This window comes from Podarcis filfolensis (assembly GCF_964270895.1).
Source record: "Podarcis filfolensis genome assembly, chromosome: 18".
Classification (NCBI taxonomy): Eukaryota; Metazoa; Chordata; class Lepidosauria; order Squamata; family Lacertidae; genus Podarcis; species Podarcis filfolensis.
Genome location: NC_139622.1, coordinates 11,734,230 through 11,746,262, shown reverse-complemented (window position 1 = coordinate 11,746,262; position 12,033 = coordinate 11,734,230). Strand labels below are relative to the sequence as shown.

The following is a 12,033-nucleotide window of genomic DNA, read 5'->3' as shown; positions in this document are numbered from 1 at the left end:
GGGGAAAAACTCCCTTCCTGCAGAAATCTAATCTGCCAAGCAAAAGACTGCCCAACCTTTCTAATTTTCCACGTGCAAGAAGAATTTTTTGGGGGGCATTTGAACACGAAACACGCCCCCAATACACACTTTCCTTGCACTACAACAGCGCAGAGACCTTCCTTCTGCCGAATGTACAAACCAACTTTGCAAACCAACAAAACGTCGTTCTGTGTAAGATGTTTTTCGTATAAATAATAATAATAATAATAAATCATGCTTTTGAGAGCGGTGTTGCAGTATTGCTTTTCTTAAATGCAGAAAGGGGACTTGTTGGGGAGGTGGGCAGGGAGAAAGAATTGCATTTCCAAGCCGCAGACAGAAATCCAACAGGTGAGGTGGTGGATTTCTGCATTTAGGTCGCTGCTGATTTCCAGGAGCCTGGGAACGGTGGGAGCTGGGAGGCAGAAAGGGTGAGTGTAGCTTTCTCAGGTGGAGGGAAAGAAATCAAACTTGGTTTACCGGCCCTCCGGAAGTTGGGAACAAAGGCATGCGGCCCTTGCGCTGCGAAGGACCCCGACCCCACTCAGCCATCAACGATGCCTCCCAGTTTGCAGATGACGCCAAACTGGGATGGGGAACAAATGCCGCAGAAGGCAGATATGGGATTTAAGATGATCTTAACAGATTGGAGAATTCGGCCCATGCTCATTTTAAGTTGGAGCGTAATAATTATTTCACTATGAATATACTTCTTCTTAATTGTATTTCACTGTGGTTTAAACCACAGAGCCTACGACTTGCCGATCAGAAGGTCGGCGGTTCGAATCCCCGCAATGACTGGGTGAGCTCCCGTTGCTCAGTCCCTGCTCCTGCCAAACTAGCAGCTCGGAAGCACATCAAAGTGCAAGTAGATAAATAGGTACCTCTCTGGTGGGAAGGTAAACGGCGTTTCCGTGCGCTGCTCTGGTTCGCCAGAAGCGGCTTAGTCCTGCTGGCCACATGACCCGGAAGCTGTACGCCGGCTCCCTCGGCCAATAAAGCGAGATGAGCGCCGCAACCCCAGATTCGGTCACGACTGGACCTAATGGTCAGGAGTCCCTTTACCTATTAATATACTTCTTAATTGTATTTCGGTTGAGCAATGACTTAGATACACTGCATATTTTGTTATGGGCAAATGGCTTGAGATACCTGTTAGGTCCATCAATTACTATATAGTCAGATTGTTTATTTCCTTGACATCTGGTGGGAGGGCGCCACCACCGAGAAGGCCCTCTGCCTGGTTCCCTGTAACCTCGATTCTCGCAGGGAGGGGACCGCCAGAAGGCCCTCGGGAGATGGACCCCGGTGTCCGGGGTGGAGACGCTCCTTCAGGGATACAGAGCCAAGGCCGTTTAGGGCTTTCAAAGTCAGCCCCAACACTTTGAATTGTGCTCGGAAACGTCCTGGGAGCCGGTGTAGGTCTTTCAGGATCGGTGTTCTATGGTCTCCACTCCCAGTCCCCAGTCTGGCTGCTGCATTCTGGATTAGTTGCAGTTTGCAGGTCACCTTCCAAGGCAGCCCTACGGAGAGCTCATATTATAAAAGGTACCTTCTCTTCCTCTAACTTTTCCATCTCTTCTTCCTCGTTTTTCCATTTGCTGGATTCCTCAGTGCAAAGGTGTGTGCGAGAAAGACTTTAGATACAGGGGTCAGCAGAGTTTTTCAGCAGGGGGCCGGTCCACTGTCCCTCAGACCTTGTGGGGGGCCGGACTGTATTTTGTAAAAAAAGAAATGAATGAATTCCTGTGCCCCACAAATAACCCGGAGATGTATTTTAAATAAAAGCACGCATTCTACTAATGTAAAAGCACCAGGCAGGCCCCACAAATAACCCAGAGATGTATTTTAAATAAAAGCACACATTCTACTCATGTAAAAACACGCTGATTCCCGGACTGTCCGCAGGCCGGATTGAGAAGGCGACTGGGCCGGATCCAGCCCCCGGGCCTTAGTTTGCCTACCCATACTTTAGAAATTGCCCAGGCGCTTAGCCAAAGATGGTCAGTAAGAGGCAATCTGCAACAGAAATTGGAGGGTGCACATTGTCTCCCGTCTCGTAATGCGGGAAACTCAGCTAAAACACCCTTTCCAACCCCCGATTTAAAAGCAAGGAGAGGCCACAGCCTAAACGTTCCCGAGTTTTCACAAGGACGTCGTCTTTTGGAGATTTAAAGGTTGGGGGGCGAGGAATGGAAAACAGAGATACGAACTAAAATTGGCACCTTTGGAGCACAGATGCTAAGCTTTTTCCCTGGCAGCGGCAAAATAAATTATCGAGTGTTTTCTTTTTCTCGGAACAAAGAACTTCACGCGATGATGCTCTCATTTCCAACCACTTTGGGAGCGAGCGAGGGAGTCAATTCTGGCTGCGTTTTGCCACTTAGCACTCTGCATAAGTGCTGGTCTCGCATGCCCTCTCTTCCCTTCGGGTCAGTGTGCACCCGAGACAAAAGTTGAAGTGTTTTTCAAGCACCTGGAAGCAGCAAACATGCCTCCTTCTTCACGGTGTTTAGGCAGAAAGCTGCGTTGGCTGAGAATGATTCAGTGCTTTGTTATGCTTCTCCTTTGGCGACCCCTCATAGCCGAGTAAAATTGACTTCCATGAACACGTGTTTTAACAGAGAGTCCGTAAGGGACTGTGGAGGCCAATTCTGGATCCACATGTCCTTCCACAGTGGGGACATAGGTCTCCGGGTGGGAGTTGATCCCGGTGAGGGTTTGCCAAGCGTGCCTTCCTCTTGGCACGTTTCTCCCTCTTGTCCTGAGTTCGAGTGTCTCCAAAGCCCACGACACCTTTGGGAAAGGCTGTTCTCCAACTGGAGCTCTCGCAGGCCAGTGTTCCCCAGTTGTCAGTGTTTATACTACATTTTTAAAGATTTGCCTTGAGACAGTCTTTGAACCTCTTTTGTTAACCACCAGCATTACGCTTTCCGTTTTTAAGTTCGAAATAGAGTCGTCGCTTTGGAAGACGATCATCAGGCATCCGCACAACATGACCAGTCCAACAAAGTTGATGTTGAAGAATCATCACTTCGACACTGGCCATCTTTGCTTCTTCCAGTACACTGGTATTAGTTCACCTGTCTTCCCAAGTGATGTGTAAATTTTTTTGGAGACACTGTTGATAGAATCTTTCAAGGAGTTGGAGATGGTGTTTTTATAAGTGGTCCATGTTTCACAGGCATACAGTAAGGTTGGTAGTACAATAGCTTTGGAAACAAGCATTTTGGTTTCCCTGCGAATGTCCCGTTCCTCAAACACTCTGCGCTTCAATCGGGAGAAAGCCAAACTCGCAGAGCTCAGGCGATGCTGGATTTCGGCATCAATTTTGGCCCTTGTGGAAATCGTAAATATTTCCCACTGTAAAAACAGACAAGGCCAAGAGATGAGATAAAGTAAAGTTAAAGGGACCACTGACCATTAGGTCCAGTCGTGACCGACTCTGGGGTTGCGGTGCTCACCTCGCTTTATTGGCCAAGGGAGCCGGCGTACAGCTTCCGGGTCATGTGGCCAGCAGGACTAAGCGGCTTCTGGTGAACCAGAGCAGCGCACGGAAACGCCGTTTACCTTCCCGCCGGAGCGGCACCTATTGATCTACTTGCACTTTGACGTGCTTTCGAACTGCTAGGTGGGCAGGATCCGGGACTGAACAACGGGAGCTCACCCCGTCATTGCGGGGATTCGAACCGCCAACCTTCTGATCGGCACGTCCTAGGCTCTGTGATTTAACCCACAGCGCCACCCGCGTCCCCCAGAGATGAGATGGAAAGAGGTAAAAGAGTATTGGGAAATGATCCATAATGGCTTGAGATACCTATTAGGTCCATAAATGACCATATAGCATATATTCAACACAAAAAACAGCGGCAATTTGTTGCGGACAAAGGACAGCTGGACATAGAAAGGGCCCCATTACCTTCAGTAGCTGAGGGCCACATCAAACCTAAATCCGGCCCTGGGCATAGCTCTGATTTTAAACACATTGTGCAGATGAGGTTATTCACTTCCTTTGCATTCAGCTACACATATCAAGGAAGGCCTTTCGGAATCACATCCATGCTAAATATTAAGAGCTGCTGGAAACTAAACAAATAGTTTAAATCTTCTTCTGTTTGAGTCCTCGGGTTTGCCCCTGTCTTGGGCCGACGCCGTTTCTTCCTGCATTTTTCGCAAATGTGCTTTCTGCTTCTTTGGCAGCGAACTTGAATGGAACTTGACGTTCGCAGAGAGAGAGTTTTTCCCAGCTGGCTTTGAATCTAAAGGCCAAAAGGGATTTGCCCGTTTACGTCGAAAACGTGCGGAGCTTCGTTTTCGTGAACTTGGGCTTGCTTTCGAACTTGGGCGAAAAGTCATGAATCGGCACGTGGAATTTCAAGTGATATAAACAGAAAAGAATGTAAGTTGTTTTTGTACGCAACAACAGCAGCAAGAATATTATTGGCACAAAAATGGAAGCAAGAAGAGTTACCGTCGAGTGAAGAATGGAGGATGAAGTTAATGGACTATGCAGAATTAGATAAACTAACAGGAAGGATTCAAAATCTGCGGGACCAGAAATTCACAGAAGACTGGCGTAAATTTACAGACTATTTGAAAAGTAATTGTGATGATCAGACCACGTTTGTAGGTTTGCAAGAAGTTTTGTGAGGAGAATTATTGGAAGTATTGCAAAAATGGATATGGGGAGGATGATTAGTTATGATAATTAAAGGCAATATGAAGTTAAGAAATGCATAAGGAGTGGTTAAAACGGTGGATCATCAGAGGTGCTGATGGAAGTCCAAAAAAAAAAAAAAAGATTGTATAGGTGGCGAAATTTTGTGGTTTGTACTATAATTTAGAAGTTAAAATTAATAAAAATTATCTTTAAATAGAGTTTACTCTGAGAAAAAAAATATTGGCACGTGGATTTTCCTGAATCTGGTGCGCTTTGTCTGCAAAGCCGGAACGAAGAGCAAAATGAAATGTCTGTGCCTTCCATCTCTCTCTCTCTCTATCTGCACGTGGCATAATAATTTCATGCCTTCCATGTCTGCTGAATTAGCCCACCAATCGAGTCCTCTCCCAAGGGGGTTGCCTGGTAGCAAGATCTCCCCCTCCCCAGGTGGAGAAAGAGAGAGGAAAAAATATAGAACAATCAGCCAATCGCCTGCTTGGAGACCCGAGAGGAGAAATTCTGCTTTTGCAAAGAGCAGGAGGGGAGCAATTGCTCCGCCACTTAAAACCCACCAGCCCTTCTTTCCTCCCGGCTTTCTCCAACTCGCAGGACGCCTGGGTCCTTTCGGAGCTGGGCGGTGGTCCCAGGTGGCTGGATGGTTGGGCCGGCAACCCATTCAGATGGGAGCACCATTACTGCATCCCAAGATTTCCTCTGGGTCGGAACCCTCTGCTCTGAAAGGAGCGTGCCCGTTTGATGGCATGTGTTGCTGACGGATGACACCTTTGTGCCCGAGAGCTGGTCCCTGGTGCGTTGCCGGTCCTCATTGAGTTTCAGGAGAGCACCCTGCATTCTGCAAGGAACCTGTGAAGCAGAGGACGCTGCAAAAGTTGTGCAAGAAGGACTCTGGAATCAGAGAAATGCAGGTCTCATTCTGAGACTTTAGGGGAGGAGAGAGTCATAACTGTCACAGGATTGGCTCCTCTTAGGATGACGCCAAGCCAGGACGAGATCCCCAACGTGTCCCTCAGCACCTGAGTCCGCCAGAGTTTCCTGGATCCCCATTTGAGGAGCGGCGCAACATCTCTCTCGCTTGGTGAGCTGTCCACGGTGCTGAAAACTCTTGCAACCAGACGTCCTAAGCGCCAATTCGGTATCCCTCAGCCCTGAGTCGGCCAGAGTTTCCTAGATCCCCATTTGGGGAGCAGCGCAACATCTCTCTCGCTTGGTGAGCTGTCCGCGGTGCTGAAAACTCATGCCACTGGACGTCCCAAGCCCCAATTCCGTGTCCTTCAGCCCTGAGTCCGCCAGAGTTTCCTAGATTCCCATTTGAGGAACGGCGCAACATCTCTCTTGCGTGGTGAGCTGTCCGAGGTGCTGAAAACTCTTGCCACCAGATGTCCTAAGTCCCAATTCGGTATCCCTCAGCCCTGAGTCCGCCAGAGTTTCCTAGATTCCCATTTGAGGAGCGGCGCAACATCTCTCTCACTTGCTGAGCTCTCCGAGGTGCTGAAAACTCTTGCCAAAGGACGTCCCGAGCCCCAATTTGCTCCTCCTGGCCGGCAGAGGCTGCTCTCGACGCAAAGCGGAGCCATGCTAGTGGGCTCCTCCGTCTCCGACCTCAACGATTCCTTCCTGTTCCCAAACAGCTCGGCCTGCAACGCAGGGCTGTGGTGCGCCAATGTCTCGGAGCCCCGGAGCCCTCCACGCTTGGTGGACGCGTGGCTGGTGCCCCTCTTCTTCGCCTTCCTGATGGTGGTGGGTCTGGCGGGCAACTCCCTCGTGATCTACGTCCTAGCCAAGCAAAAGCAGATGAGGACGGCAACCAATTTCTACATTGGTGAGTTTGGTGAGAATAATGGAGGCACCTGGATGGGTGCGAAGGAGGGTCAAAGCTGCTAGGGCTACTAGCTGATGCCTGTTCTGTTTGCTGCTAGCCAGGACCGCTCTGCTCTGCATCCACGGTCAGGAGCAGTAATGCCCTGGGTTCAAATCCTTGCAGCTTTCCCAAAGGCATCTGGTCAGCCGCTGGGAGAAAAGATGCTGGCCAAGTTGGGCCAAGCAGTTCTTACACTCTTTTGGGATGTTCTTATTGTGTGAATGTTCAGGGATGCAGGAGAGGATATATTGTCTGATTATATCCTTATCCAACTTGTGTTAACAAGTTCCCCAATTTCAGCAGAGTAAAACATTCCCCTTTATTTTAAGTTTGCAGTGGCAGCGTTTGCTCAGGCTCGCTTAAGCCTCTATAATAACTATTCTGGCAATTTCCCCTTATTCCCTCATAAAACAGAAGAGACGACACAGTCTTTTACAAAAGTATAAAAAGGAGTTTACTCACATTCTGTTCACAATCAGATCCCAGAAGGCAGACTTAAGCTTAATGAAGTAACGTACATTTGGAATCTATCTCATAAGAAGACAGTCCCTTTGTCCTCTCTGGGCTGGGAGCCAAGAGGGCATCTTTAGCTTAGTAGATGTTGCTTGGAAGAAGATGAAGAGGAGGAAGAGAGAGATGGCTGCCCCTGCCCTGTGCTTTTATCATTACCTGCACAGGTGAGGCCACACCCACCTCTAGTCACATGTGGAGGAAGTCTGTCCCAGCCCAGAGGGAAACAGGAAGTTTACCTGCTGGCTGGACAAACATCCCTCCCCATGTCTAAACATGTTCACTCTAGGAATGTTGTACTTGACTGCTCTTGTGTTTCACATCCCACACTTATAGGATAGGAACCACTTTTTTTTTTTTAACCTGTCCAGAATCTTTCACCTTCACGAGATGCCCACGATTCCTGGTGTTATTATAAAGGGAGAAAAACTTATATAAAAATTTTATTTTTCATTTTCAAACAAAAACAAACCAAGCATCAACTTCCCTTTCCTCTTCCATGGTTCATTTCAATTTTCTCTTTATTGCAACGTATTCTAATTATTCTTTCTCTTCCCATTTTCCCTCCGTTGATGATTTTGCTGCTAAATTTATTCTCATCCTACTAACGTTTCAAGTTGCTGACAATAACTTTTTCAAATGTTCCCCCGTCCCCCGTCCCCCAATCTTCTTTAAAGACTTTCTTCCAGGACTCAGCTACATTAGAGTTTTTTTAAAAAATCAGTGTTATACACATGCAACATCAGGGGGCGCAGGAGAGTAAAAAAAAATTCTATGCTGTTTTTCCATAGTGGTTTTTTCCTTTCGTTATGACGATTTGATTTCTGACTTATTTATAGCGTTTCTTCCCCCAACCCCTGTGTGTAGATCCGTCCCTTATTCTACCAGTTAAGTTAGCCATTTCTGAAAGGGAAGAAAACTTTCCTCTAGTCACTTTCGATGTAATTTCATGCTTTTCCTCTAAATGATAAAAACCTCCACGCTTTCCTTACAGCGAAGTTGCTCCCTTCAGTTTATCTTTTCTTCTTCTTCTAAACTTTTTCCAAATTGTGCCCTTTGTCCAAACAGCGAACTTGGCCGTCACAGATATCATTTTCCTGGTCTGCTGTGTCCCGTTCACGGCTGTCCTTTATCCTCTTCCGGGCTGGATTTTTGGGGAGTTTATGTGCAAATTTGTCAATTACATCCAACAGGTGAGTTTGTGACTGCATGCAGGGGCGATCTGCACCCCCCCCCAAATCCTTTAAACCATGGGTCGGCAAACTAAGGCCCAGGGGCCGGATCCGGCCCAATCGCCTTCTCAATCCGACCTGCGGACAGTCTGGGAATCAGCGTGTTTTTACATTAGAATGTGCCCTTATATTTAAAATGCATCTCTGGGTTATTTATGGGGCATACGAATTCATTCATCCCCCCCCAAAATATAGTCCAATGATTTCATCTGCTAGTCTGCCCTCGTAGGTAATCTAACAGCCGCCCTGAACCCCGGTCTTGGCTGGGGAGGGCGGGGTATAAATAAAAAAATATTATTATTATTATTATTATTATTATTATTATTATTATTATTATCTTTGCAGCTCTGGGCAAGCAACGTCCTAGCACCGTCCAATTTTTCTCTGACCGATAACGGACTTAAGGGTCCCTTGATGGAGACTTGGGCTGTCAAAGCCAAGTCCAATTTTTGGGAATCGAGGCATTTGGGAACCAAGGTCCCACTGTAATAAACACCCCACCCTGTCTTCTTGGCTTCGCAGGTCTCCGTGCAAGCCACATGCATCACCTTGACCGCTATGAGCGTTGACCGTTGGTACGTCACCGTCTTTCCCCTCCGAGCCCTGCGGCAACGCACCCCCTTCGTGGCAGCCACTGTCAGCGCCAGCATCTGGGTCGGTGAGTTGGGGGGCGGGCAAAGCAAGGAAGACCCCTCAGTTTCCACTAAAAGGGAGTCCCTGCCCGTTTGCCTCAGCCTGAACCTTGGCCAGTGCCCTCGCCACCCATCTCCTGAGGGGCGAAAGTCTGGAACGGATTAATTCGTTTTGCATGACTTTCTATGGGAGAGCGCGCCTTGGTTTTGGAACGCTTTGGTTCTGGGACAGACTTCTGGAACGGATTAAATTTGAGAACCAAGGTACCAAAATGAATTACAGTGGTACCTTGGGTTTGTTCTGGAGGTCCGTTCTTAACCTGAAGCACCACTTTAGCTAATGGGGCCTCCCGCTGACGCCGCCGCACGATTTCTGTTCTCATCCTGAAGCAAAGTTCTTAACCTGAGGTACTATTTCTGGGTTAGCGGAGTCTGTAACCTGAAGCGTATGTAACCTGAGGTACCACTCTAACCTGCTGCAGACTTTTAAAAACAACCCCTAAAACAGCAATTTAACATGAATTTTGCTATCTAACAAGACCATTGATCCATAAAACGAAAGTGATGAACAATGTACCACAGTCACACTCGCTACCAATCCATCAGTAGCTGAACTGGGTTGCACACAGTCACAAAAACAAATACAGTGGTACCTCGGGTTAAGTACGTAATTCGTTCCGGAGGTCTGTACTTAACCTGAAACTGTTCTTAACCTAAAGCACCACTTTAGCTAATGGGGCCTCCTGCTGCCGCCGTGGCACGATTTCTGTTCTCATCCTGAAGCAAAGTTCTTAACTTGAGGTACTATTTCTGGGTTACTGGAGTCTGTAACCTGAAGCGTATGTAACTCGAGGTACCACTGTATATAGCAAAACCAGACAGACCTCGGCGTAACACTCAAATCAGAAGCGTAACACTCAAAACGGAGCACGTTCGGCTTCCGGGAAAAGTTCGCAAACCGGAACACTTCCTTCCGGGTTTGCAGTGTTTGGGTTCCAAGTTGTTTGAGTACCAAGGCATTTGAGAACCAAGGCGCCACTGTATACCATCTATCTTCCGTATAGATTGCCCATTGCACCTTATTGGACCAGGAAGTCCATTTTGCTTTGCCGCAAAACCCAGCAGAACATCTTTTGCTGGAGGACGTTGCCCCACTTTACCTAAGATTCGAGCCGGTTCTGTCCGAGACTTCAGAACCGTTGGGTGAATTTGGGACCCTGGCCTTATCCTCCCGCAGGTTCCTTCGCCGTCTCCACCCCGGTTTTGGTCTACAACCAGCTGACCGAAGGCTACTGGTTCGGGCCCCGGACCTACTGCAGCGAGACTTTCCCCTCCGTCACCCACAAGAGAGCCTTCATCCTGTACAATTTCCTGGTGGTTTACCTGCTCCCCTTGCTGATCATCCTTCTTTGCTACACCGCTATGCTGTACCAGATGGGGCGCCCCACGGTGGAGACCTCCGAGAACCAGGTATCAATCGCATGACAATCTTACAGTCGCAGTCAAAATCATTCCAATACCGCTCCTTGCAAATCAGGTTTATTATCAAAATGTTGTAAGAAAAAACTCCACTCCTTTTCCCTTATGGGGTATCCAAAAGCCCCTATAGAGTCCTTAAGTGGGTTGCCTATCAATAGGAGGAAATAACAGAGGCCAAGCGGACAGCACAAAAGGAAAGAGGAAAGAGGAGGGAAGAGGAAACCAAGCGAGCTCAGATTCCAACTCTTCAATTTGTCATTTCTGCAATCTCCAGATGTAATATCTGATAATGCAATGTGAGAAATGTGAGGCTGGACCAGGCAGATCTTCCCAATGAGTTATTTAGGGAATAGAGGACATCTTTGCATGCTCTTGTTATAAGTAAAAAACTGCCCCCTTTCCCTTATGGGGTATCCAAGAGCCCCTATAGAGTCCTTAAGTGGGTTCCCTATCAGTAGGAGAAAATAACAGAGGCCAAGCAGAGAATATTGAGAAGCAAAGCGGCTAGTAAGCCTGATCTTTATGTCTGTGGCGCCGGAAATCGCTTCTGCGCATGCCCAGAAACCGAAAATTGCTTCTTCGCAGGTGCAATTTTCGGCATCTGGGCATGCGCGGACGCGATTTCCGCTGTCGTGCTATGCCGGCCCGGCCCATGGAGGATCTCTGTGGGAATGATCCGGCCCATGCCCGGTAAGCCTTGCCAACCCTTGGTTTAGGGCGGGTGCCACCACTGAGAAGGCCCTCTGCCTGGTTCCCTGTAACTTTGCTACTCGCAGGGAGGGAACTGCCAGAAAGCCCTCGGAGATGGACCCAGGTGTCCGGGCTGGACGATGGGGGTGGAGACGCTCCTTCAGGGATACTGGGCCATTTAGGGCTTTAAAGGTCAGCACCAACCCTTTGAATTGTGCTCGGAAACGTCCTGGGAGCCAATATAGGTCTTTCAGGACCAGTGTTATGTGGTCTCCACTCCCAGTCCCCAGTCTGGCTGCCGCATTCTGGATTAGTTCTGGTTCCGGGTGACCTTCAAAGGCAGCCCCACACAGAGCACATGGCAGTAGTCCAAGCGGGAGATAACCAGAGCATGCACCACTCTGGCCAGGCAGTCTACGGGCAGTGAGGGTCTCATTCTGCATACCAGATGGAGCTGGCAGACACAGAACTGACCTGCGCCTCCACGGGCAGCAGAGTCGAGACCGCAGAAGCCAAGCCGATCTGATTGCAAGTCCCCTTCTTGACTCCTCGCAGGTTCAACAGCTGGCCGAGCGCTCGGAAGCCATGAGGGGCAAGATATCGCGCATGGTGGGCACCATCGTCGTCCTCTTCGCCATCTGCTGGGGCCCCATGCAGCTTCTGATTCTGGCCCAGGCCTTCGGCACCAGATTCCGCCGCAACTATTACACCTACAAGCTGAAAATCTGGGCTCACTGCATGTCGTACGCCAGCTCCTCCCTCAACCCCATCGTCTACGCCTTCATGGGCGCCAGTTTCCAGAGGGCTTTCCGCAAAGTCTTCCCCTTCGCCGCCAAGCGCCGGGTGGGCAGATGCGAGCCCGGCCCCAACGTAGAGATGCGGTTTGTCTCTTCGGGGATGTAGGGCCTTCTCTGTGGCATCCCCGACCCG

General features: G+C 48.9%; 1 protein-coding gene across 1 annotated transcript; it reads left to right on the top strand.

Moving 5' to 3' along the window:
• The first annotated feature begins 3,368 nt into the window (after window positions 1–3,368).
• On the top strand, window positions 3,369–12,033 carry KISS1R (KISS1 receptor). The gene is made up of 6 exons (XM_083594805.1): window positions 3,369–3,424; window positions 3,797–6,521; window positions 8,139–8,263; window positions 8,825–8,960; window positions 10,172–10,404; window positions 11,659–12,033. Exons 2-6 carry the CDS (start codon window positions 6,275–6,277, stop codon window positions 12,004–12,006), a joined length of 1,089 nt encoding a protein of 362 aa, XP_083450931.1. The 5' UTR covers window positions 3,369–3,424; window positions 3,797–6,274; the 3' UTR covers window positions 12,007–12,033.

What these genes read in the sequence shown, in the direction of transcription:
- KISS1R (XM_083594805.1), top strand. Translation starts at nt 6,275, where the DNA reads ATGCTAGTGGGCTCCTCCGTCTCCGACCTCAACGATTCCTTCCTGTTC. An exon ending in GGCAACCAATTTCTACATTG is followed by an intron (nt 6,522 to 8,138) that starts GTGAGTTTGGTG and finishes TTGTCCAAACAG; the next exon opens with CGAACTTGGCCGTCACAGAT. An exon ending in TGGAGACCTCCGAGAACCAG is followed by an intron (nt 10,405 to 11,658) that starts GTATCAATCGCA and finishes GACTCCTCGCAG; the next exon opens with GTTCAACAGCTGGCCGAGCG.